At 37.7% G+C, this 26,927-nt stretch overlaps 4 protein-coding genes across 6 annotated transcripts; 3 read left to right on the top strand and 1 right to left on the bottom strand.

Annotated features, from left to right (window-relative positions):
* Positions 1,489 to 6,993, top strand: LOC109705344 (probable protein phosphatase 2C 66). 2 transcript variants are annotated; one of them, XM_020226087.1, is made up of 5 exons: positions 1,489 to 1,904; positions 3,565 to 3,951; positions 4,401 to 4,581; positions 4,961 to 5,175; positions 6,036 to 6,993. In XM_020226087.1, exons 1-5 carry the CDS (start codon positions 1,572 to 1,574, stop codon positions 6,600 to 6,602), a joined length of 1,683 nt encoding a protein of 560 aa, XP_020081676.1. In that variant the 5' UTR covers positions 1,489 to 1,571; the 3' UTR covers positions 6,603 to 6,993. The 2 variants fall into 2 exon arrangements, with proteins under 2 accessions (XP_020081676.1, XP_020081670.1); XM_020226081.1 differs by having other exon boundaries at positions 1,490 to 1,904; positions 4,401 to 4,548; positions 4,973 to 5,175.
* On the top strand, positions 7,597 to 11,325 carry LOC109705330 (pre-mRNA-splicing factor CWC25 homolog). 2 transcript variants are annotated; one of them, XM_020226072.1, is made up of 4 exons: positions 7,597 to 7,969; positions 8,088 to 8,223; positions 8,864 to 9,025; positions 9,959 to 11,325. In XM_020226072.1, the coding sequence occupies exons 1-4, from the start codon at positions 7,782 to 7,784 to the stop codon at positions 10,901 to 10,903; spliced, it is 1,431 nt and encodes a 476-aa protein (XP_020081661.1). In that variant the 5' UTR covers positions 7,597 to 7,781; the 3' UTR covers positions 10,904 to 11,325. The 2 variants fall into 2 exon arrangements, with proteins under 2 accessions (XP_020081661.1, XP_020081656.1); XM_020226067.1 differs by having other exon boundaries at positions 8,858 to 9,025.
* Positions 11,964 to 21,913, bottom strand: LOC109705320 (peroxisome biogenesis protein 5). The gene is made up of 15 exons (XM_020226060.1): positions 21,528 to 21,913; positions 20,308 to 20,439; positions 20,062 to 20,236; positions 18,937 to 19,130; positions 18,447 to 18,698; positions 17,312 to 17,422; positions 16,103 to 16,273; positions 15,575 to 15,759; positions 14,898 to 15,147; positions 14,254 to 14,338; positions 13,398 to 13,507; positions 12,827 to 13,051; positions 12,641 to 12,706; positions 12,341 to 12,435; positions 11,964 to 12,194 (listed from the first exon to the last, which is right to left on the bottom strand). Exons 1-15 carry the CDS (start codon positions 21,645 to 21,647, stop codon positions 12,116 to 12,118), a joined length of 2,250 nt encoding a protein of 749 aa, XP_020081649.1. The 5' UTR covers positions 21,648 to 21,913; the 3' UTR covers positions 11,964 to 12,115.
* LOC109706745 (COP9 signalosome complex subunit 6a) lies at positions 22,451 to 26,766 on the top strand. The gene is made up of 9 exons (XM_020227719.1): positions 22,451 to 22,763; positions 22,997 to 23,085; positions 23,913 to 24,006; positions 24,454 to 24,515; positions 24,607 to 24,685; positions 24,760 to 24,852; positions 25,211 to 25,311; positions 25,557 to 25,612; positions 26,413 to 26,766. Exons 1-9 carry the CDS (start codon positions 22,451 to 22,453, stop codon positions 26,492 to 26,494), a joined length of 969 nt encoding a protein of 322 aa, XP_020083308.1. The 3' UTR covers positions 26,495 to 26,766.

The following is a 26,927-nucleotide window of genomic DNA, read 5'->3' as shown; positions in this document are numbered from 1 at the left end:
GACTAGTTAGTTTCCTTACACATAAAAAAATAAATAAATAATGTATAATGAGATAATATTAGTTAGGTTGGGCTCAATAAACGGATACTAAAAGAGAAAAGGTTGACATGAACACGACTCAAATATATATATAATACATAACAATAATCAAACTATTTGTCCTCAAAAGAAAAAAATAAAACTATTTCAAAACCTCCTTAATAAAACATATAAAGGGTACAGAAATCAGAAGTTTGGAAATAAAATGAAAGTGAAATAGGATGAAACTTTTATATCTAAATGAAAAGGAAAAAATAAGGAGATTAAGTGTTTAATAAATATGAAGAGTTTTTGGGTCAAGTGAGAGGCAAAATAGTTCCTAAACTTTTATATAATGTAGAAAGAACAAAGATTTTAATCATGAATGAATTTTTAGAGCTTCAAACTGATCAGATAGTCTCTTTCGTAAAGAAATATAAAAATATCTTTCGTGTCGATTATGTTTTAATTATTTCTTATGACTTAATTCCTAAAAAGTGCTTGGTTTTTATTTCTTATGAAAGATACTTTTTTTGTTTATTTAGTTCGATGTAAAAATATTTGTTTATAAAAGTATTTTTACGAATTTGAAAAAAAATTAAAATTTTTATTTTTCGCTGTTTTTCAACGAAAAACGAAAATTTAAGTCGCGTAAATTTTTTTTACGTTCATTGCTTTCAATCAAACCAAATAGATATATATTTTTTCCTTTCAATTAAACAAATATTAATGGGGATTTTTTTCTCTACAAATCAAATACTATCAAATGTAAAAAAAATTTCCACCAAAAATTTTTTTCTCGATAAATTATATTTTACAGTTTTACATTGAACCAAAGGGACTCTAATACAAAAAAGAAAAAAGAAAAATGCTCAAACATTAAATCTAAACTATCCAAACCAAAAGGAGATGATCCTAGAGAACAAGTGGAACAAGTCCACGAGAAGACCAAAATTAAAGTCAAAGAAAGGCATTCCAGAGTGTATATATAAATAAAATGTTTTATAGGGACGTAAATGCAAGGAAAGACTTCTAGAAAAATCGCCCGGTCAACCGGAGGAGGAGCATTAGAACTTATATTAAGCTATTAAATAAAGAATTATAAAGCTAACCTACGCCTCTTTTGCAAATAAAGGACAAAACTAGGAAATATTTTCTAATCACCCCCTAGGCGCACCATTAGGCACCAGGACAAGTTATGCCAAAAAGAACATAAGAAACAACGTTAGATGAAGTAAAGAAAAGAATATAGTTTGCAAATATTTGTAATTTAATATTTTTCACCAAACTGAAAAATCTAATACTTTTACTGTTGCATAAAATAATTATTAAATAGTTTTTAATATTTTTATATTGCATAAAATAGCAATTACGTATAATTAATCATCATTATTATTATTATTATTATTACGTATAAAAATGGAAACCCGTCGTTTTCGAAGCCATAAACCCTATTGGCCCACCCCTGCACTCTCTCGCTCATCCGCCCTAATCTCCCCATCTCTCTCTCTCTCTCTCTCTCTATCTCGCCCCCTCTCTCTCTCTCTCCTCCCATGGGGTTGTGCTTATCGTCGCCCTCGGCGGCGGAGGGAGCTTCGCTCGGGGGCGCCGCCGCGGGGGGCGGCGGAGGAGTGTCCAGGAGATGGTCTGAGAGGTGGAAGACGAAGGAGAAGACGGAGAGCGGGAGCGGCGGAGGCGGTGGCGGAGGGGCGTTGTTCGACCGGCGAGGGGCGGCGGCGGGAGGCAGCGGCGGAGGGGAGTTGGCGGAGGAGGAGCTCCGCCGCGTGCCGGGGCGGATGTTCCTGAACGGGGCGAGCGAGGTCGCTTCCCTCTATACGCAGCAGGGGAAGAAGGGGACGAATCAGGACGCCATGATCGTGTGGGAGGTACTGGTTTATGAACTAATCTACGAGTTTATTAATACTTTGTTTTAAGTAGTGCGTTTTGTTTTTGTATTAAGAGGGTTTGATTTAGGTTTAATGTTTTAAATCTTTCTTTTTTAAGTTTCATAACATTTTTAGAGGAACAATGGAAGAATCGCATTGGTTGTTTCGTTCTGATTTGAGTGGAAAGATGTTTTAGGACACCTTTTGCCATTATTGTTGTTTTCGCATAGCTAATATTTAGTCACTCGTTTGGTTTGTTTGATTTATATGTGCTTCTTGGATTTAAGCAAGTGAGAATGGTATGAATATGTTTAACATTTATGTGTAATCTAAGAACTCATATGGTTGAACTTTTGTTGTTGGATTAATTACTAAATTCATATGTAATAATAAGGAAAAGATATTGTGTCAATTGCAGAATCATTTTAGACACCAATCGATTTACTTCAAAGTAATGTGGGCATGGAATGTGTGACAACATCCAACTAACATGTTCTTATAAAACAAATAATTTGGTGTACTTGTTGTTTGTTGAAAAATTCTGGGATATACATAATAGTTCGTAAAATTTCCTGGATCCATATAAATATCACAGAGAATATGGAAATCGAGGAAAAATTCATCACTCTGTTAGAGTCCCACCAAAGTGGATCCATAAAGTTGAAGCATAAACAAAATGCCTTAGAATTTGCCATCTCTCCTTCCCACCTCTCTAGCCTATGCATACAATTAATATCTATTGCTGTGTTTATGTTTCACATATGCACTTAATATTCATTTGTGTATGAATATTTGTTTATGCATACATATATATTTATCCGAGTGAATTTCTTTATACAACTATCCTCGCAAATCCCTCTAGTTTCTGATTTCCCTTCAAGAATTTAGTATCAATTTCTAGAACGTCAAATGGTAGGTTGACAACCAATCTTGAGAACTTATTAAACTAGTTGAAGTCGTTACATCTTTTTGTGCTGTAGCTGATTCACACTATTTATAAATGGCTCGAATGATGATGATGATGATGATATCCTTTTCTTCTTATTTTAGGCCTGCTGGCATTTTGAGGATATAGTTTCCTTAGGTAATTCATTGCTGATTTTTTTTCTTTTTTTCCATGTATACCTCTTTAAACACTCATTAATGCTTTTACCCCGAAAAATTATTTTTGAGCTGGTGTATTTGTATTAACGCCCTTCTGTCTGCTTGTCCTCTCAAATGTTTGCATCTGACCCTTGACAAGCAAAAGACAATTATAACCTGAAATTCCGCAAGTCAAAATTCACTAGAAAAAACAGCTGACAATTCACTCTAGCCAGTTTTTCTCCATTTCTGACAAGACGAAGGAAAATTAAACTTTTGCCCATGCAGTAAGTTTTTTTTTTTTTTTCCTCTGCTGGAGGTTGAATAGAAAACTTTTGTGGAAATACCAAATGATGCAGATACATTGATGCAGGTACTGACTTTAGGGAGGTATATGTGCCAATACAGGCATTTAGGGTTATTCTTGGTAGGAAACTTTTTCTTAGGCTATGGTGCGCATATTCAATTATTTTTTAACTCTACAGTCAACTTTATTTACCTGCATTTTCCAAAATGTATTCTTTTAGTTTGTAAACTTTTAGCATAGTTAATTCTTGTTGTATTTGTGTGACTGCAGAATTTCGTATTAAGAAGTGACACCATCTTCTGTGGAGTATTTGACGGTCATGGGCCATTCGGCCATATGGTTGCCAGGAAAGTTAGAGATTCTCTTCCTCTCAAGCTATTCACTCTGTGGAGAGCTAGTATTAACGGCAATGATAGCCCATGCCAAAATAATAGCATTTCTGGGGGCATGAATTTTGAAGAGACAGCATCCGTTAGTGTTGATGAGGAATGGAGTGAATCGTTATGTTGTGATGAGAACGAAAAGATCCCCGAGATGTATTTGCCACTTAAACAGTCCTTTTTAAAAGCTTTCAAGTTAATGGATAAAGAGCTAAAGCTTCACCCAACAATCGATTGCTTCTGCAGTGGGACTACAGCTGTTACAGTGATAAAGCAGGTGATAAGTTGCGGAGTTTTCTATTCTTTTAATTCTTTTATTCTGCCAGTGTACAAAAAGTTCTTGGTTCCTAAGTTGGGATTGGCGTACACACGCAATAGACTACTATTTCTGTGGTCTTGGGTTTACATGATTACAGATTATAGCCAAGAAAATAGATTATTCTACATGCCAGTTGTACTATAGCTTTCGTGGCAGGTTTTTCTCTTTATTTTGCTATTTTGAGGAACTGAAGGTTTGAGCCTTCTCATACATGAGTTGTGCTCAAATGGCCCAATTTGTTGCAAAAGACTTGGATTATGCTAACGATCTCCGCAAAAAGTTTGTTGCATAAACATTAGTAAATGAAGTCAACTTGGCTGAAATAAAATGAGAAGCTTTTGAGTCTTGGTTTCTTTCTCCGCCACTTTGCAGGCTTTAACAACTTTGCGCAATTTGCATTTCTCCAGGGACTAGATCTTGTAATTGGGAATCTCGGAGACTCAAGAGCAATACTGGCTACACGAGATAACGAAAAGAATTTAATTGCTGTACAGCTGACTGTCGATTTGAAGCCCAACCTTCCTAGTATGTTCATGTACTTTCGCTGTAGAACAAGTAGGAAGTTGATGCATAATAGGCTTTTCCTTCGCTAGCAATTTGACTCTGTTTTTCTACTTTGCAGTTAATTCTTAAGTACCTCCTATCTCCATAATTTAGTCTTGAGATATCAATTGGCAGATATGCCATATAACTGGAGAAAATTAAATTTAAATAGTTTTGATTATTCAGTACAGAAACTTCTTTTTTAAAAAAATACCCTTCAGAAATTTATATCTCACACATTGCTACCAAAACACTGCTCTTTAAAAAAACCGTCTTATGGAAAAAAAAAAAGGCAAAAAAAGAACTTCCCTCAATGAATTGGATGACTCCCTAAACAAATATATGGGTATTATATATATGAGAACGTAAATCACTGATGGGTATATATATGAAATCAATATTTTACTGGTGATTTGTCTAATAGATGATTTTCCAGGGATATATATATATATATATATATATATATATATATATATATATATATATATATGGTTGCCAAACAATGACTCACCTGGGTTAGCAATGGCCAGAGCTTTTGGGGACTTTTGCCTCAAGGACTATGGCTTAATATCCGTTCCGGATATATCCTATCGGCGCCTTACCAATAAAGATGAGTTCATCATTCTTGCTACTGATGGGGTATCTTCTTCTCCCAGAACCAATTTTTTTTACTGTTGTTTTAAAAGCGTGGAAAATGTCAATAGCTCCTACTATATATTTTCAGTGTATTAGCAAATAACAACTCATAATATGCATGGGATCAGAATACTTGAGGCTTTTTTGATAGTTTGGCTGGCTATTTTATATAATTTTAAGTGATCTATTTCTGCCGGAAGGTGAAGCCTATTGCTGTCCTCTTACATGTTTTTAGCTTGATAACAATATATCTGTGTACTATCCAAACCATGGATTTAAGTGCTGTGGCACAGGGTCGTGCTGAAACTTGCCGCCACGATACGGCACAGTATGTGTCAAGTCGTACCGATGCATGTCAGTCACAAAAAATACTTGTGTGCTGATACGTAATGACATGAAATATTTATTTTCTTTAGCAACAAAATACTCAAACAATTTATTTTGTATCTTTATCAAATATTTTGAACTTGATTGAGAAAATTACTTATTTGAAAAAATAGAAAGTTTTGAACTGTGCCATCGGTACGGGAGTTGTGTCGTGCTAATGTCTTGTTGGCACGATACGGCACGGTAGATACGGCCGTGCTGATGGACACTTAAATCCTTGATCCAAACTTTATTGAACTTGTATTTCGTCAACTTTTTCAACTTTATTATAGGTTGGATTTTGGGAAAAGATGGTTTGTTTTATACATTTTCCTCTATATGGTTAAGAGTCTTTTCCATTTCACAAGCTTTTGCAAGGCTATCCACAGGCGGCATAACAAATGTTGGACTAGAATAAATACATACATGCATACGTACACAGATGAATATGCAGACATTTTTTTTTCCTTTGCCAATTTCCTTTTCTTTTTTTGTAGGTTTGGGATGTCCTCTCTAACAAGGAAGCTGTTGATATTGTGGCATCGGCCCCATCTCGTGCGACTGCAGCTAGGGCTCTTGTCGATTGCGCTGTTCGATCATGGAGACTAAAATTCCCAACATCAAAGAGCGACGACTGTGCTGTTGTCTGCTTGTTCTTGGACACCAAATCCTCAGCCAACCAAACTCTGCAAACTGAACCAAAGAAGACATCTGTGGAATCGGTGGAAATAATGATCGCCGATTCTTCTAATATAGTAGATTTAAATCAGGAAGAAACACCAGGGCCCATTAGTATCGAAGCACATGTAAAATCATCCACGTTACAACATTCGTACACTCTACATGATTATGACGAGATTGTACCGGTAAATGAGGAAGGAACCAAGGTAGAGAAAATGCCGGGGAGGAGTCAATCTCCGAGGAGGCTCGCGGATTGCATATCCACTGCAGAGGAAGAGGAATGGTCTGCCCTAGAAGGTGTTACCAGGGTTAATTCCCTTTTGAATCTTCCCCGATTCTTATCTGGTGATAAAAGGTCTACCAGCTGGAGGAAATGGCTGTAGCAAGAAGCCAAGCTGCAGGCATGGAGGGGCGAAAGTTGGAAACACGGTCATTCTTTCTATTTAAGTAAATTAGAAGACCGGATTTTAGGGGGAAATCTTGTAAAATTTTGAATTATGCTCGGAGGAATTCAGATTTGTCTCGGGCACTCTCCTGCTCTCATTACTACCTATGTGCTTTCAGTAGGTTGTAATTTCACAGGCTTCTTTAGTCTGTATAAAGTTTTTGTTCTGAAAGAAGCCTGTGAATCATCCCCCGTCTCCTGACTTTTATGGAACCATCTCCTGTACTTAATCTAACAGAGATTCTTACTGGTATGTTAGATTTTTCATTCTCTTTCTTTTTTTTTCTTTTTTTCTTTTTTAATAATATATCTTCTGCATGTTTTCACGACGACTTTTATCCCGTGAATAGCAGGAATTACAAAATTCACGTGATTGGAGGATTTTATTTGTTGCGGTGATGCAAGTTTATACTATTTGATGTTGTTCGCTGGCGTTCCTCGAAACTTTTTTTTTTTTTTTTTTTGAGAGAGATAGGTAGCACACTAAGATTCGAACTTGAAACCTCAGGTACCAACGGCCAAGTTTTTTGCCACTTCCTCGAAACTACTATAGCTTCGTCCATACTAACTTTGTTGTGATAAATATAGGTAGATTCATCGTTACCCGTTTTGGTAAAATCGTATGACTTGGTTAATATAATGGAGATAACTTGGATCCTAATGATGATGATACTGAAGTAAGACTCGTATTAATTAGCCAGTTTTGTCCTAATTAGTTAGTTATCGTGGTAATCCCATCCGTTAATACACCGCTATTGGGCCGGGCTGAGATGGCCGGGATGGGCCAATCCGGATTTTCCTTGGCAAGTGAACGAGTGAACCGACATATCATATCATCAAGACGAGCTAACTAATTAAACTGGTTCCGAGTCTCCGACTCGTGCGAATGGTGCGGTGACCGTAACGAAGCGAAACATATAACTTGTTAACTTACCATCTCGTTTCTCATCGTCTTACAGGTCGCGCGACACCTCTCGCGCTCCCCTCCCTCGTCTTCTCCTTTCCCCTCTACTTCTTCTTCCGACATTTTTTTTAAAAAAAAAAGAATTTTCACTCATTTTCTTTTCCGCCGGTCCCGACGAAGGTGTAGGGAGAGGGAGAGGGAGAGGGAGAGGACATGGCTCTGAAGTTTCTGAACAAGAAGGGATGGCACACGGGGAGCCTCCGCAACATCGAGAACGTGTGGAAGGCGGAGCAGAAGCACGAGGCCGAGCAGCGCAAGCTCGAGGAGCTCCGCAAGCAGATCCAGGACGAGCGCGAGCGATCCGAGTTCCGCCTCCTCCAGGAGCAAGCCGGACTCGTCCCGTAAGCTTCCTCACCTCAGATTTTAGGGTTAGGGTTAGGGTTAGGGTTTCCCTCCTTTCGGACCTCCTACGGTCTTTTGCTAAATTGACCTGTTCTTCTTCTCGATTGATCCGTGCAGGAAGCAGGAGCGGTTGGATTTCCTCTACGAGTCGGGTTTGGGCGTGGGTAAAGGGAGCTCCGATGGATTCAAGGCGCTGCAGCCTGCGGCTGCTCCTCCTCCTCCGGCGCCCGCCGCCGAGGCTAGCTCCTCCAAGGTAACCTTTCTTATCTGTCAGATTCGTAATTGTAGTTTGTAACTTGTTTGCTGCTTTAGATTTTACGAGAATTATGCAGAAGCCCTCGTTCTAATCCTTTATCTAGATCAGTAGTCGTCCAAATATCCGTAGATCATGTTGAACTGCTCGGATGCAAAGCTTTTATCGCTTGGTATTGGCAAGGTCTTTTGATTCTTTTATCTACCGCCTCGCGGGTCTTTGCTCTCTTCCACTTCTGAAGTCGTCCGTGATTTCTGGTTTTCGAGTTTCCTGAAAAAAAATGGAGGGCCAGGTTCTGAGATAGAGGAATAGCCCCCGAGGTCCGATTTGTTGAAAGATTTTCTTGTTACAGTTTGAGCTTTAATTTAATTAGCACAATAGTTGTAATATTAATTCTTGATGTTTAAGAAATTGAATGCTTTCATTGATTACTCATGACGAACGACCGAGTTACATAGATATAAACCCTTATATTTTGGTGGTTGTGATCTTAGCGACTCAGCCCATCAAAGTTGAGGCTTGTTTGACTAGCTTCCTGGTTTGATTAATATTTTGTATATTTATGCTATCTATTGAGTATCTATTCGTTATTTGGGCGAATAAACTTCTTATCACTTATTCTTATCATTGCCAGTCGCAGTCAGGTGCTCCCGGGGCTTTGTTTGAAGATAAGCCCCAGTCGGCAAATGATGCGTGGAGGAAACTCCACTCTGATCCCTTGCTACTCATTCGACAACGTGAGCAGGAAGCCGTCGCCCGGATAAAGAACAACCCCATCAAGATGGCGATGATAAAGAAATCTGTAAGTTGTCCTATTTATTTATCCCCATTGTTTTACATAACTATGCTCTGCCATTGCTTTAGGTGAACTTAACATATGCTACACTTAGGTGCTGTTTGGTTTGTAATATTCGGAGAATGTTGTATATTTTCTTTTTGGAATAGCAAGTTTGTTACTAAATTATTAAGTCACTTGGGTTGGAAAGTTGTTAAGAACTAGTATTATTATTAATGTACTGCTAATGATTCCCATCAAGTATGAACATGAGAATGGTAATCTCGTGTTCTTACCATCAAGGAATCTACAATGATTCTACTTCTCTAACATAATTTCAGTTGAATGATAATGATTAGCATATTGTTTTCAATAGAAAATATGGGTGAAAATATTGAAGATTGCTGGATTATCGCAAACCGTGAAACAGACGAGTCCTTAAAGTTGTGTTTTTTCTGCTTTCGCCTATAAAATATCACAGATTTCTAACCTATAAACTTGACTTATACCTTAATAATTCTGAAAATATCATAGAGTGAATTGTATAAACACTCTGTCGAGATGCATTTGAAATGATCAACTGAAGTTTAAAAGTTTGATTGATGACCTAGATTTTTATGGAATTTAACAGTGTTCTTAACTTTTTTGACCAAGCATCTTGTAACCTAAAAAACTGTTCTGCTACTCGTTGGAATTTGGTTAAATATGTTCCTATAGAAATATTACTTAGCTCATGTTTAGTGACTATCACTTCTTCTGCACAAAATAGATTCTTCACTAATATCTTAGTGTTCTCATGGCTACTGCAATGGTAAATGTTTTTTTCTTCCAGACATCCAAGGGACAAATTGTATGGAACTTAAAAGGCTTATATTACGTTTGCTATATTAAAACTGATTTCACAAATTTAAAAAAAAGAAGCTATTCACATTTTTCTAACACATACCTCTTATTATACAGGTAGAAGTTGAGAAGAAACAGAAGCAAGAAAAGAAGGAAAAACGAGAAAAGAAAAGGGACAGGAAGCATCATCATGACAAGTCAAAGAGCGACAAGTACCCATCCAACGCTCGCTCGGATTCAGAAGACATGAGTGATGGTGAGGAAGAGAAAAGAAAGAGAGATCGTCCATCCAGTGCTCAGAGAGAGTATAGTAAATCAAAGCACGGAAAACACTCTAGGACTTACCCAGATTCTGAGGATATCAAGGAGAGAAGAAAGAGCGACCTTCAGTTAGTCAATCATGATAAGCATGCGCACAGAGATCGATCAGATTCAGAGGACATCGAGGAGAGAAGAAAAAGGGACCATCAGTCAGTTAAGCATGATAAGCATGCGCGCAGAGATCGATCAGATTCAAGAGACGTAGTTGATGGTAAAGAGGAGAGAAGAACCAGACATTATTCAACATCAGATCATCATCATAGTAACCCGAAGTATGAAAAGAATTTGTCAGAAGTTTACACCCATTCAAGAGATAGAAAAGGCAACAGTTCAAGAGATGGAAAAGTGGAAGATAGAAGAGAGAGTGAACAACAGAAGGCTGAAGAAAGGGAAACAAACCAACATAACACACATCAGGGAGCTGGCTATAATCGGCATCGTCGGGGTGTTGTAAAGATGACGGAGGAAGAGAGGGCAGCCCGGCTACGAGAGATGCAGCTTGATGCAGAGCTCCATGAGGAGCAGAGGTGGAAGCGCCTAAAGAAAGCGGCAGATGCCGATGTGCAAGAGGCAATGAGAGCAAACTCGTCGAGGGGAAAGAACTTCTTAGATGAGGCTCAGAAGAGTATATTTGGAACAGAGAAAGGGGGCAGCTCTACAATCGAAGAGAGTGTTCGGCGGCGGGCTTATTACTCACAAGGGGGGTTGGCCGCCACCGAAAGTAATGCGTTCAGGCGGTGAGCCTGTTAAGGGTGTTTGTAGCAATAAACCTGTGGTGTTTCTTATCTCCTCATGACAGGAATTCATCATGTTTCTCGAGGCTGAATTCAATTGACACGGGAGGCAACAAGAGCGGAGCTAAATAGTTTTGCCTAAGACTATTTAAGACAATAGAAAGCTGTTGGCTATCGAAAGGTACGTCAGGTTACACTCGTGCAGCAGCATCGAAAACTGTGTTTGTGAAAGCATGTTTCCTTTCTTTTTCAAAATGCCTTAATTTAGTGGTGGCCCCTGTGGGTTACATTGGTGTCTTTACATGTTCAATATTTGAATGAATCAGTTGATTGCCTTAGTCTGATTAATGGATTGTAATATTGTATTAGTGACCGATTGTTTACTCTGATTGGTATTATCCCTACTTACGCCTCACCATTTGTCATTCATCGTCTCTTGTAGTTTGTAATGTTTGTGTGTGACTTTCACTTTTTTTTTCGTTTTGTTATGGAAAACTCTGGATCCTCCCTCGTTTCTACGGAACGTTCTTATCATCAATCAATCAACTTTAGGTGCTCATAGAATCTATGACTGCAGTCTACTGGAGGAGTTCCAGGTATTAGAGATAGCACACAAAAAAGCCTTGATCATACAGAAAAATCAACCAGACCTTGATTATTGTTCTTTATTGTGGTGCCTGTACGGTAGCATGGCATGACAGCTATTTAACTAAGAATTCAACATACGGCCGCTGCAATACATTTGGAAATTCATCTTGTGCACTAACAGAAGTATATACCGGTGTATGGTAGAAACGAACTTGAATTGTGTTTGCCCATTTCATACAATGATGACATTACCACTTCCTATAATTATCTATCTTCCAATAAGTTACACTGTTAAGATCCAAAGTTTTATGCTTAAAAGAAAGCTTACTAGGCTCAAGAAGGTGAATGTTTTTGTTATTTTGAATCGCAGTTCACAATGTCTCCTTGCGAAGCCTAGTCTTCTAATAGTTGATCCAAAGCCACTCCAGCCTCTGATTTGGTTATTATTCAGTATTTTCATTTTCATTAGAAAGATTATCTTTAAGAACCAAAAATTCTGGTAATGAAGACCATGCATTAGTGTGTGTATAAAATAATAATAACAGTTTTTTTAAAAAAAAAATCTAATTTTGAGGTGCTTCCATTTCGGATTGGAGATCCTACACAAGAATATTGCTTCAAAGTACAACAATCACAGCGGAAACTCTTTCTGGAGAACATCGAGGTTACGTGAATCACAAGCTGCAAACAAGTCGTTCCGAGAAGCACAGCTGTATCAAAGAAAGAGAATATAGCATGTTATTTTCTCCATCTAAGAAAGATTTACTTTTCATGTCTATAGCTTACATTTTCTTGTCTTTTTTGTTCTTTGGTATTGACTGCAAATAAACAACAGAGGAAATGCTCACTTAAGTACCTGAGAGAGATCCGTAGGTACTGCCAAGCATTTTCTGCTTTAGGATTCATAGCAAGTGCTCTAACATAGTACCGAATAGAGTCTTCATATAAACCCTGAAAAGGAGGAAAAAAAAAGTTTATAAGAGCGAAACAGGGGGGCAAAAAAAAAGAAACTCCAAAACTTTACTAGAGCTAGCAAATGCTGGCGCACCAAAAACGGAAAGAGAGCTGTAAGGAAAGAAAGCAAGCAAACTGTAGATGAACTTTTTTGTCGTAAAAGAATGAGCACAATAAGTTATTGCCTTGGAAAAGAACAAACCTGATTGGCATAACTAATGCCCATATTTGCCCATGCACGAACATAGTTGGGCTTCAAATCTAAAGCCTGAGTGCCATAAAAGGAAAAAAAAGGGTCACTGCAGTACTCCAATACATGCATAGTATCAAATAGGAGCACAGACAACCAACATTGCATGGAAAAAGAGAAAATAAATGTCTTTTTTACCTGCTGGTACGCCAATATTGCATCAGCACTCTGAACGCTGTTTGCTTGGGTTGCACCGAGCTTGTTCCAGAGAGAGTAGTCACGCGGTTTGATCTTTAGTGCCTCCTGAAAAGCTGCTATAGCTTTGTCATATTCTCTGGATAGATTGTATAAGACGCCAAGCACTACATGGACATCAGCATCCTCTGGTGACATTTGAGCAGCCTCATTAAACAACCTCGCAACCTGATTCAAATTAACCAATTTCCATTAAAAACCAAAGCTTATGAACTAGAATGCTCCTTCAAGATCTACCTTTGTAAAAACTACAAAAGAATTTTAAAAAAAGGGTATGGTCAATTGTCCACAATCTTGGGTGTGCCCCAATAAATTGCTTACGGCATGATTTCTGGTCCGTCGAAAACATTAACCTGTCTATCTAGTAGTAAACTATTAAATCAGAGGATTTGAAGTGATCAACTCTTCAGTTGTGACGAATAGTGTGTTAAGATAGTATACAAGAAAAGATAGGTTTTATGCTTACTTGACAAAAAAGAAAAAAAGGGCATAAGCAGTTGTCTTTGGCACTTACATCAGCATAATACAGAGAATCTGCCTGCTGTACAGGAGCAAGGGACCCATATTTTGGATGGTTTTGAAGCCACCGATAAAGATATTTCAACGCCTCAGCTTGCTCTAACTCTGCGGTAAAAAAAGGAAAAGGGAAAACCATAGCATCATTCCACCCTAATGTTATGGATATATTATTTATCAGTAGAGCAATATGGACAATATGGATGACAGGAAAGGCAAGTGCACATGCAATAAAAATACTAAACATGTTGAAATGACCATAAAATAAAATAAGACACCATCACCGACAACGGCCAAATGCAAATGCAAGTTTATATGGTATCACCATGGAAAAAAAGATTGACTATGCTCAGACATGGAGAACTTTGCCATCTTCATTTGCTACAGCCGAACAGCAAAGAGGAAATGCAATCACATAAAGTACAAGATTCAGCTTCGTTCTTCTAAACATTAAAACACCCTATTACTCCTCTTTCATGTGAGTTAGAACTAGCAAAATTTCCAATACAGAAGACTATTACTACCAACAAAATTGACTGCTCCAAATTTCTGGTGACGCTGCCCATCTCAAGATTCAAAGCTCAATTGTTTGACCGGAAAGTTCTACCTCTAAGGTCGATGCAAAAAATTACCAGTCTTCATGCATGGTACTTACGTAGCAGAAGTCATTATATAATATTCTTGTAAAATTTGTTGAACTTAAGTATCTTGTTTCTACATAGAACTATCATAGTGTATATAGTTTATCAGCAAATATTATGTTAACAGGGCAAAGAATGCAACATCAGATACTTGACATACAGAAACTAAAAAAAATGAAGCACTAATTCAACCAGTTGAGAGAAACAACTAACCATTGGTGTGACTAACACCAAGAGCAAGAAGAACTTCCAAATTTGACGGATCAGCTTCTTGGGCTCGCATCATAGCTGCAATAGCCTGAAACAATAAGAAGCAATTAGCAAGAAAGTTGGGAACTCAAAATACTCCAACTTTGAACAGTTTCTTCTTCAGATTCTGTGTTTAGTAGGACAATCAATTCAAGCAAATGAAAGCAAATCCACTGTTGTTACTTCTTAAGCATCATGCAGGGAATTCATAAAGATAATCTAATTTGCAGGGGATTCACAACTGTTTCAAAGAGATAAAGAAGCCTTATACGACCTTAGAACACTAAGACTTCTCACAACCCCAAAATAAACTTTCCTACAGTGGAACCTGCACTCTAATCTCTATTATTCAGAAGAAGAATACATCATTATGTCAATTGACCAGCACTTTATCCTATATCGGTGCTAATTTATGCTATATAGGTGCTAATTTATGCTATATGGGTGCTAAGTGAACATAGCATGCATAACTAACATCCTGCTTTTTGCTGTCAATGGCAAACAGGATGACAGGAAGCAGGAGACAAGACACATGGTAGACTAATATAATAAACTCAGCACCAAGCTAGACAAAGCTTATGATTAAAGTTTGAGAGACATCAAGTCACCTGCTGGTCATCATCATTTTCTGCATGTGTTATTCCAAGCAACCTCCACCCTTCAGCATTATCAGGATTCTTCAGAACTTCTGCCTCGAGAGCAAGAACAGCTTCACTTAGAAGTCCTTTCCGGAAGAGTTCTTGCCCTTCCTTCAACGGATTGGGATGACCAACATAAGGGTTCATGTCAGAGAATACATAAACCCCTCTTGAAGCACCAGACCGCTGCTTGGATGCCCGTAACTGGTCATCAAGGTATCTACATAAAATAATAGATTAATGCATAAAGAAGTTCTCGAAACTTAATCACATGTACTTTTAGTAGAACACTAGTATTAAGCCAGAAAAGTACAGGGACCCCATCATCATATGTCATTGTGATTGGTAACACTTTTAACTTTCACCAATTCTTTTTCCCCTTTCTTTTACCTAATTTTGGGTCACCCATTAATTTTGGCGGATGTGCTGTTTATGGTAATTTTATTACACAGATAATGGTCAATCAATGAAAATTCGAGGTTGTGATTAATCACTCATGATGAAGGAAATTCTCAAAAATAAGAAAAGTTAAAATTCAGGTGGAAAAGACATAAAAGTCAAAGGCCAGCATAAGAAATAAAGAAGTGTTTAACAAAAAATGTTTAAGCACATTTTGTAGTTGCCCAGAAGTTCACAATCAAACTTACTTGTCATAATCATCTGCCCACACATCAGCAGAGCTTTCCCCAAAAGCTCCTTCACTGACCTGCTGACCAAATTCTTCCACCCAGTCATTCATGTTCAATTTGGAGAACTCATCGACCCACTTTTCATCTGGCCGCTGATGTTCCTTAGAGAACTCATGCACCCAGTTATCTGTTCCTCGTGAAAGCTGATTACAAGAATATAGTGTTATACATAGTTAGCTTGCAAGAAGAGGTTATCTCAGAACCCAAACTTCAAAAACACAATAGCGCAAGTCATTTTTTTTAACTCAAAACTAATTTACAGTAGACAAAGATTCGCAAACTCAATTCATGACTTTCAGGATGTGTGCCAGTGTACTGAATATGTATATGTACACACTGATCTTGATGCAGATCTGAAGGCAAATAAGCACTAGCAAGTTTGGCGTCTTATAGCTACCTTGTCTAGTTTATATGTGTATACATATACTTTCAGCATAGATAAAATAAACACATAGCTGCATTACATTACATACATATATACTTTACCTCTTCTTGTTGAAATTGATCTGCCCAAGACTTTGGGCCAACATCATACTGCGCTTGATACTCATTAGCCCAATCACCAGCAAGAGAGTTTGTACCCGGCTTGATTTGGTTCTCATCAATTATAAGCTCACCACGGCTCATCTTTGAAACAAACTGTAGAAACTTTGATTTCTTGCATAGCGTGAAGCATGAAAATGACATCAGCCACTTATGACAGAAAATTTAGAAAAAAAATGCCACAAAATGGGGTAAAAGGACAATTAAACACACCATTAAGTATCAAGCTTTTGAGATGATCTATATGAGAAGGTCATGGTAGAAGAGTCATAAACACCTTATATTTTTCTGACATGCATTAGGCCTAGACCTATAATATTAGTTCCAATATACTATAGCAAGAAGTATTAGGCTGTAAGACAGCTCAGACTTTCTACAGCCTTATAATGGAAGACTCTTTCTTCATTGCCTTTCTTGCATTTTAACATATTTTTAGTTTCACATACTTGTGATCATGATAAATTAGACAATTCGCCAGAATTTTGATCAACTAAAAACAGGCAACAAGAGGAACATTGGCAAGCCATAATATCTATATAGTTCAAAAACAAAATAGTTTCATCAAGCACAGCACTGGTAAATCAATACTCCCTCAAACTAAAAAAAAAAAAAAAAATCAAGTTATGACTAATTGCAGAATAAATTACAAATATGCCTTATATAGGTAATATTAATCTAGTAATATTTTCCAATATTATGCATAGACATATTTAAATTACTAAATCAAAAAAATAGGTTATGCTATTCGTGTATTTTAATTTGGTTGTAGTGTACTGTGTCGAGATGGTTTGAAACCATCGGCGAGGACCTATAGGCCATGAAACAATCTAAGCTATTTAACTTCTAATTGAAATAGTGATTATGCTTCCAGGGAAAGATATTGGAAATGTGCAAATATTTTCCCCGGTAGGACAAATATAGGCCCTGGATGCAAAGGTAGCATTAAACTGTTGAACAATTTAAATCAAGAAAATCCAGCATTCATATCATAATACAAACTAGAAGCAAATTGATGTTTGAATTTCCTAACAAAGACTGTAAAAATCGACGAAGTAGATTAATTTAAAAGAACAATCGTATGTTAAAAAGCAAGCTAATAGAAGAAAAGTGCCATAACCAGCATGATTTATACCGAAACTGGAATTCATATACCTGAAATTTCGGGTCTCTATTTTGTCCTAATGTCTGTGCAAGCATACGGCTCTGCTCCATTGCAGCTAAGTTAGCTAAGTTTGCATCTCTCATGTGACCCATTTTTAGATCCTATAATAAAGTGAAACAGATAACAATCAGATTACAAATTACAAAGTACAGATATGACACACTGTACAGAAGCACCCATACAATAACAAGATGCAGGATATTGCAGACCTAACCAAGACAGAAAGAAGAAAAAAAAAAGGGAATAAAAATTATGAATTCAAAGCAACACATAACAATGTTGATCAGAATAGCATTTTAAAGCCAAGTTTCTAAACATCACCATTGAAAAGTTAAAAAGAAGATATGGCCTTTAATAGAGGGATGCTTCACGGGTTTATGATTCATAAGAAGTTAAATAAGAAGATAATGTAGCTACTATCTATCTCGTTGAAGTCTTGAAGAATGAGACACTGCTAATTAGCTAATTCTGTATAATGACTAGCTAGTTGTAAAAAAAAAGAAAGGCGACGATTTTCTTTCCCCCCACCTTTTTTATCAGATTAAATGGCAGAACTTGAAAACTCAAGCAGCAAATATCACGGAAGAACTGTTTGATTTATTGAACTCCATGATTAAATAGATTAAATAAGATTTTTCTTACTGTGAAGTCAATTTTATAAATGACAGAGTGAAAAAAAGGGTATGTAAAGTTGATCAATTTATATAAAATGAAAGGAGAGGTACTTTTGTGGGTATATATTGTTGTTCGAGAACAAACTTTTCATGTATCGAAATATTTTAGCCAATAATCTCTTCATAATCAGGAGATAGATGGACTTCCTTCATGATCAAAATTCTTAACTTCCAAGTGAAACAGTATCAAAGAAACATTTCAGTTAGTCCAGTTCCAACATATTATCTCTTTCCACTAGACTGCACCAGTGTTTTATATGATAATTTTTTTTATCTGCGATGAATAGAAGAGAATTGTAGCACTACATCCATATGGCATTTCATATATCAAAAAGACAATGGAGAAATAGAAATGTTTACGTACCTCTACCAAGAGCATTCGGCTTATTGCATGATCTATACTAGTCTATAGAAATGAATGTGATTTGACATGATCTAAAAGATTACCGACCTGCTCAAATTCAGAAGCCCAGCCATTAGCACCATGCATTTGTTCGAAGGAATTGGCCCAGGCTGCAGGGTTATCATTTTCTCTTTGTTGGCTAAATTCTGTAATCCAACCATCTACAGGATTAGGCATCCTAGGTATCATGGCACCTTGAGACTCGTTCCAATATCCCTCCAATTCTGAATGAGGTCCATGCATGGACCCTCTGATTTGATGATTGCTATCAATATCTAAAGAGTGCAGCAATGCATTTACCTGAGACAGATATTTGTCAGATATCAAACCAGAACAAAAACAGAAACACACATCTCTACGGGCCAATCCACAGGAAAAGAAACAAAGAAATGATAAGATTGCTTAAAAAAAAGGGGCTTCTACACGTACATTCCTGAAAAAACATCTATTTACTAGTATTCCTGTATAAATATCTAATATTTAGCAGCCACATAAATGATAATAGACATTGGAAACCATGAGAGATTGTGGTAAAAACCTGTGATTGAATGTACTCTTCACTCTTATCAGCAAAAATGTGGCGTGCCATTATGCAGCTACGATCACGTATGCATTGTTTGTCACCTTCTGATAACCCAAGAACTGGCAGTGCAGTCGGGCGGAAAGGAACACCAGCTTGATCACTGCCAAGGAAAGAATGCAGGACACTAGACAAGACTCTCTGTGGTGGACCTGCAAAACCAAGATGCATCAATATTGAAAATAATAAACATGTAAAAAAAAATTGTAAAATGTGCTGCATCATTTGATATGGCAAATAAAATTGTCATGCAGTTTCAATAACCTTTGGGACAAAAAATTCCTCTGACATATTGAAATGTTTTTCTAGTTTTAATAACCTAGGGCACCAAATATTTCCCTGAGTGAATTGTTTTGCTTACTAGACGGCATAAGCCCAGCACACCAGGAAAAGTCCTGTATCTACCTTCCGCTTATTGATCTTAAAAATATAGGCCCCTTAACCTCAACAACTTCCATAACCAGTTAGCCCATTGCTGGTTTCGCATAAGTCACATTGAATCCAAAATATAAGATGCTCAAGTCTTACTCAATCCCCCCAACTAGATGGGCATCAATTCATGAATTGAAAGGTGTGTTCACGCACACATGCATAATTAAATTTACATTCTAATTAATTACATTGTAAGACAGAAGCATTTTAATTAGATAGAAAGAAAGAACTGAAAAAAAAAAAGGGGCAAGTCAAGAAGAAAAGTTGAAGAACAAACCCTGTGCTACTTAAAAAATGATCAAGATCCAAACCTGAATCCAGGGTAAAAAAAAGATCATCTTCCAACAAATTCTACAGTTATATTATAAAAGAAAACAGTGCACAAAGATCCTAAACTTGTTTTGAAGCTTATGTTGTGATGAAACTCCAACAGAAAATTAAAGATAATATTTCTGGCCAGATTCCGCCTAGAGAACACTAACTCAGGGCAAAAAAACAGCAAGTTAACAAGAAAACGCAAGAAACCAGTTGCAATCTGGGCAAGCTCTTAGTGCATGGTATTATAGTGAATCAACAATAATATTAAACTGTCTAACACTTATAGTAATAAAAAGAAAACTTATATAGGAAAAGTACTATCACGAAACCTACCATCCCAAGTGGGTTGAAGGGGATTTGCATTATAAACTCTCTCAAACTCTTCAAAGTGGGCCTCATTTTCTCTGAACTGAGCAGGAGGAAAAACTGGAGACCGATGAATTTCATCCCAGGCTTCTGCAAGGCCACCGTGATCCGTAGAATGGAATCCATGGAGGAATTCAGAAGTCTGAAGACAGTTGATTACAGTTACAAAAGCTAAAAATTATTACGCAGGACCTAAATGGAATATAATTTTACCCGGGCATCTGGTCGTTGGTCCTGTTGGCTCTCATATTCTGACCCTGGAATGGTAGTCAGTGGAGCTGCAGGCCTATAGTCAGAAGAAGCCTCAGGAACATTAACTGCGGAACCAGGAAGTCCCTTTAGTTCCTGTCAAAAGATAGCAGTTATCAAAGGAAAAGCAGGCAAAAGGACGAAAAAGATACTGCAGAAAAGGAAAAGTGAACAAATGCACATTGTCCTGGACTTACCTTAGGTTGATAATCTGAGAAAATTAACAATTATGGACGTGTTGGAAGGTTACTCCATTCTTATGCACTATGGAGTCATGATTCAACACTAGTCATTTCTGCTTTTTAACTTCACTACTAAATAGATTAAAGCACTGGTCCAACCAATAGGATGATAAAATCATCATAATACTAAGCGACATGAAAATATGTTACTTGATTTATACTACATGTTATCTCAGGTAAGTTCAGCACATGAAGAAGTTGTGAAAATACTAAGCGACAAGACATTCACATCCAGAAAGGATAGCAATCAAAGTAATCAACTACAATCAAGCACTATGGGAAAGTGTTATAAAAGGGAAACAAGAACTAGATCCAAAGTTGAAGAAAGAGAAGTTGAAAACATAGAAAGGTTCACACGGATCTGGATAGACTTCAAGTTGAGAATACAAGACACGGGCATCAAGATAATTTCAACTATCAAGAAGTGGCCTTATTTCTAAATCATTAAGCAGGCTTCTTGACAAGAATGATTCCAATTATTGTAAGTACTTCAAAAACACATGACACGTCCAAGAATTATTAGATAGTTATCAGTGAATTAACCCTAGTATTCCGATCGAACAAGTCCCACAGCTAGAATTCTCATCTGAACCAAGTGGGCTTGGTTCAGAGTCATGTAAACAGGCTTCTTAAGAATAATTTTTCCGATTATCCAAAGTCGACTACTTTGAAGAACATCACAGAACCAGAAACTACGATAGCTACCAGGTCATTAAACCTAAATAACCTCTCGAGCGAGCTCTGTAACAAGAATAAACAACTATCAAGAAGCAGAATCCGTTCAGAACCACGTGAACAGGTTTCTTGGAAAGAATCATTCAAATAATCCGAACTCGAGCACTCCAATTCATACAACATCATCACGAACAACAAGAAGATATCCATCAAACTAGCTAGAATTCATGCATGAATCAGAAAATTTTGGGGGAAATGAACGCGCACCTGAGTTTTCGAAGACGATCCGAGGATCGCGTTGGCGAGGGCACCGAAGGGGTTCGAGGAAGAGGAGGAGCCAGGAACCGCGCACGCCGCGCCCCCCGTGACTAGATCGCGCATCGCCATGGCCACCGCCTCACCTCCTCCTCCTCCTCCTCCTCCTCCTCCTCGTACTCCTCCTCGTCTCTCCTCTCTCCTCCTCAAGCTTCGATTCCGATCGAATCGACGAGAACTCCTATGAAGTTCGCGTCGCTCGCTTTATATAATTTCGGGGTGGGGGGGAAGGGAACGCGGTATCGGGGCCGTGAGCGGGGTTTTAAGGAGATAATAAAGCGGAGAGCCTCCACGCTCGCTCGCTCGCTTTGGTGGACTACGGCCGTGGCGGTTGCGATGCGTACAATACAGCCCCGGTGACCTCACCCTTCTCGACTTGTTTTATTAACGGGGCCCACCAAGCTCGTGGTCGATGGGTCGTCTCTCTGAATGCGGAGGAAAATAATAATAATAATAATAATAATAATAATTGAAAAAAAGTTAATCTATATGAACTGTCAAAATTATTTTTTTTTTTCATTCATACATTTTGACTATTAAATTTTAATTTGAGTTTATTTACTTTTTACGGCTTTATAACTAAGATCATCGAAAGAATATTATTTCTTATAAAATTTGCAATCTTTCTAAAAAAAATTACGGCACCGTTTTCCGGTTTCACCCTTTGAAGTCGGCGACGAAGTATGGGGCGATGCCGGATCTAGTCCTTAAGTCCGTGTAGCGGTTATATATATATGCACACACACACGAAGCTCTCCGTGTACAACCTCTACGCCGAAGCCCATCTCCACCTCGAACTGCTCCGTTCCGTAGAGCTCCTCTCTCTCTCTCTCTCTCTCTCTCTCTCTCTCCCCCCTTCCCCCTTCCCCTTCGCCATGGCGTCGTCCTCAAGCAGTGGGCTTACCTTCAAGCTCCACCCTCTCGTGATCCTCAACATCTCCGACCACCACACCCGCGTCAAGGCCCAGAACCAGCACCTCTCCTCCGCCTCAGCCTCTTCCGCCGCCGCCAACGGCGGCGACGCCGCGACCGCCGCCGCAGCACTGCCTCCTCTGCCGCGCGTCTTCGGGTGCGTCATCGGCGTCCAGCGCGGCCGCACCGTCGAGATCTTCAACAGCTTCGAGCTCCTATACGACCCCCACTCCCACACCCTCGATCGCTGCTTCCTCGAGAAGAAACAAGAACTCTGTATATACCTCACTCTCTCTAGGGTTTCCACTTCTCGATCTTGTTCCCTTATCTAGGGTTTCGGTCTTCGTACTGTTACGATGGATTCTAAAAGATTGAGGTTTAATGGTTAGAAATTAGGGTTTGTTCTTTATTGACATCTTTCTTTTATGCCAGAATTTGGTTTATTTTGTCAATTCATATTTCTTTCTTTCTGTGCTGTTGATTGGTGATCCTTGGGTGCTTTGATGCAGATAAAAAGGTTTTCCCGAACTACTACATATTGGGGTGGTATTCAACGGGGACTGATGCACAGGAGTCGGATATGCAGATCCACAGAGCTGTAAGTTTGGACATTGTTGATACAATGCCTTTATTTAAGAGTGTTAACTGGGACATAACTAAGTTTGTGAAGTTGATGGTAATATATTTTGATTTGTTGATTATACTAGTATCTTGCTAAGTCTTAGTTGATGTCCTGCGAATACTTGCATAACGTGCCGTGCATAATTTTGTGAAGTTTGGTAGTAATTCAAGTATGTATTACTATCGTCCAGACCAACTTCCCTTATGCTTCATCATCTATTCTATACGGAGCTAGATTGTTGCTGATTTAATATATGCATAAACTTAGACCATTTATTCAATGGATGGTCATATAGAAAGCAAGAAATGATGGTCGTTGGCCTGGGGATCGGTAACATCTGGACATGTAATTTTCCAAAATGCTCGACGGGGCATAATAATGGCACCCCTTCATGAGGAATAGGTGGATTTATTTTAGATGCCTTTAATAGTAAGAAGCAACGCATTCAATAGGCAACACTATCAAAGTTAAGGCCAAACAAAATTTAGAATTTAACATGAAAATATTATAGAAATGGCCTTATGAACTTTTGCAACATGGTATGGCTCATGTACTGTCAAAGTGCATGATGTAACTCATGTCCCTCTAAGTCACAAAGAGAAAAGGTATGGCGAATCCTATTTTCCACGAGGAGATTGCCCAAGATATGACTGAATGGAGAAGAATTTGCTTGGAAGTATGGCTTTTTGGTTGTTGCATGATGCTAATAATCTAATTCCCTTTCGTTTTTTCGCTATATCGTTAAGGTTTTTGTATTGGTATGTTTTTAATCTTGTATATTTTGTTATCACAATTTCAAACAGCTGATGGATATAAATGAAAGCCCGGTTTATGTTGTGTTGAATCCTTCCATCAACCACTCGCAAAAAGACCTACCTGTGACTATCTATGAAAGTGGTACGTGAGCCCGCACTTTGAATCTGCTTTAATTCATTTTCCCACGGCTAGTTGTTTATTTTATTTTCGATAATACGATATTAGGGATTTGTTGGCTGTAGAAACTGTTGCATCAAGCGTCTAGAACCATTAATCTTTTTGGTACAATAGTCTTCCTAGGATTGTTTCTATGATTACTAAACAATGTTCTAAATGCTGAGTAGCACGATAGTTGTTACCATTATACACGGTGGACTAATAGTGATGTTAGCTGCATTTGTTTTGTGTGTATTTGTCCATCAACTGTATTTGACTGGTGCATTGTTCCTTTCACTTATGCTAGCAATCATACTGTTTAATCTTCTAACTTTTACAACTATTTATGTAGAATATCTTTGTTTTTTATTACAACTTACAATATGATACTGTCTGCTCTTGCAAATTTGAATTATGTTGTAACTTCTCAAGAGTTGCATGTCATTGATGGGATTCCACAACTCATCTTTGTCCGAGCAAATTACACAATTGAGGTTAGGCTTCTCTATTCATTCACTTCTGTTGGAAAACTATCATATACAGTTAAGATGAATGTGTCTCTTTTGGTTCTTGTTTTAATTAAAGACTGTAGAGGCAGAGAGAATTTCAGTTGATCATGTAGCACATCTTAAACCATCTGATGGGGGCTCAGCTGCAACTCAATGTAAGACTTTGCTATTGTCGTCTTTTATCTTATTTTGTTGATTGATGAAAACCGACAAATGTGTTTGTGAGTAGTGGCAGCTCATCTTACTAGCATCCATAGTGCCATCAAGATGCTAAATAGCAGGATCAAAATAGTTCATCAACATCTTCTTGCCATGCAAAGAGGTACATTTTTTGCCATTTCAATTTTCTATCAGTTTCTTTCGATTTTTGACTGTTGTTTTTGCTGTAATGTGTTAATATATACTATGAACTTTCTTATATCACTCATTATTGTTCTTGTCCCATCTTATACATATTTGACTAGTGGATCCTTTGTTGAGTGACAAGGCCTGTGGTTTCATCATAGAAATTCATAGGTCTATCTTTTATATGAAACATCAAAGATTTCATTGAGAAACCATCCATTGAAATTGGAATTTATAAAGCCATTAATTGCATTTTGTCTTAAATATATGGACCATGTAATCTTTTATGTTCTTGCTTGGTTTCTTAACTAGTACTGTTGTTTTTTAACATATAGGTGAAATTCCTTGCGATAACTCACTTCTAAGGCAAGTTTCAAGCCTTTTGAGGAGATTGCCAGCCATGGAGTCTGAGAAATTTCAGGATGAGTTTCTTACGGTGTGTTAAATGCATTATTTATTTGCTGCTTTTTGACTCCAGGTTTTATTTTCGTGGATCATGCTGCTTTAGAAAGATCTGGTTTATCTTCTAACTGGAGTATTACTCCAACTTATTCGAGAATAAGACGAAGCATCTTATATGGTTACATGAGTAAAATACCTATTTTAACAGTAAACAAAATATGGTATTATTGCCTTTTCTTCTAGGCCTTAATGAATGATGATGTCTACTCTTTCTTGTAGGAATTTAATGACACACTTCTGATGACTTATCTTGCCATGTTAACCAACTGTTCCAGGTATGTAAAACCCTTACACTACCATGAAATTACAAGGAAAAAAGAAAGAAGCATATCTGGGGGTCATCTTAATAAGGCTATCTTGACCATTAAAGTTTGTGTTTGTTAAACCTCGTGTAAGAGAAATATATCTGGTGGAAGATGTATTTCTGGGCATGCTTATTGATGATAAAAAGATAATGCTAAGCTAGTCTGCTGACTGGTGAACTGAAGGGCCTCTTCGAATTTTATTCGTCACATCTCTTGTTGTTCACTTAAGGGTCATTTTGAGGAACTGGTTGAATGGAAGAGAAGAGAGATGTCATCAACTGTGTAATGCATAGGGGATCCAATTACTTTTGTTGGAACATGATAAATAAACCTGGTAGGTGGAATGCTTTAAACATAAAGAACTTTCTAATTACAAAACTGAGATTTTAGGTTGCGGCCACTGATGAGAAAGATTATTCTCTCTCATCTATAAGGAATATGCCAACAATTTCTGAACACCTATTCTTAGGGACCTTGAACATTTACTGCAGCTATTTCAGTTCTGCAACTATATGGACTTTTTAACAGTGCAACACAGCTGGCATATTTTTCTTTTCGATTGGCTTGCAATGCTGATACACGTGGCCTCCGCTTTGTTGTTGTTGTTATTGGTGCTTATTTAAAGTATCTATGTTATCGAAGGAACTAAAATGTCGTGTGGTCTCTCTTGGATGAGGGATTACCTTACATTCAAGTCCAAAGCTACTGTTAATTACCAATGTGTGTATGTATCAAAGTGCTTATCTGGTTCTTTTTTCTCAACTATGCAGTACGATGAGCGAGCTGGTTGATAAGTTCAACGTAACCTATGACAGGCACAGCCGAAGAGGAGGCCGAACGGCTTTCATATAAATTGCATAGTGGTTTTTATGATGCATTGTTAGCTTAAGAATTGAATTAGTTCACTTCTGTAGAGTCTCGTCTTCTGCTCCCCCCCTCTTCTTTTTCTGTTTTCTTTGTTGCAGTCACACCGTATAGAACAGTTGATCCATTGGTGTTGAACTTTGTTGAGTTCATTTTCTGTGGTCGAGGATTGATCTCACAATACGTGAATTCTGATATCTCTTTTGTGCCAAAATTAAGAGTATTATTGTATCTTTATTTAGTGATTGACTTTTATTCTTCGATTGTTGTGCGATTGCTACGTTTTTTTTCTTAAACAATGAATAGACACCCGGGAAATTATTATTTGTGTTTCTCAATTGAAATGATGCATAAAAAACAATAAATTTGCAAGACACTTTGATGAGCAATGAGACCCTATCATATTTGGAGCTTAATACTA

Source organism: Ananas comosus, linkage group 2, assembly GCF_001540865.1.
Source record: "Ananas comosus cultivar F153 linkage group 2, ASM154086v1, whole genome shotgun sequence".
NCBI classification, from domain to species: domain Eukaryota; kingdom Viridiplantae; phylum Streptophyta; class Magnoliopsida; order Poales; family Bromeliaceae; genus Ananas; species Ananas comosus.
The sequence above is the reverse complement of the archived record's forward strand: the minus strand, read 5'-3'. Positions and strand labels throughout refer to the sequence as shown.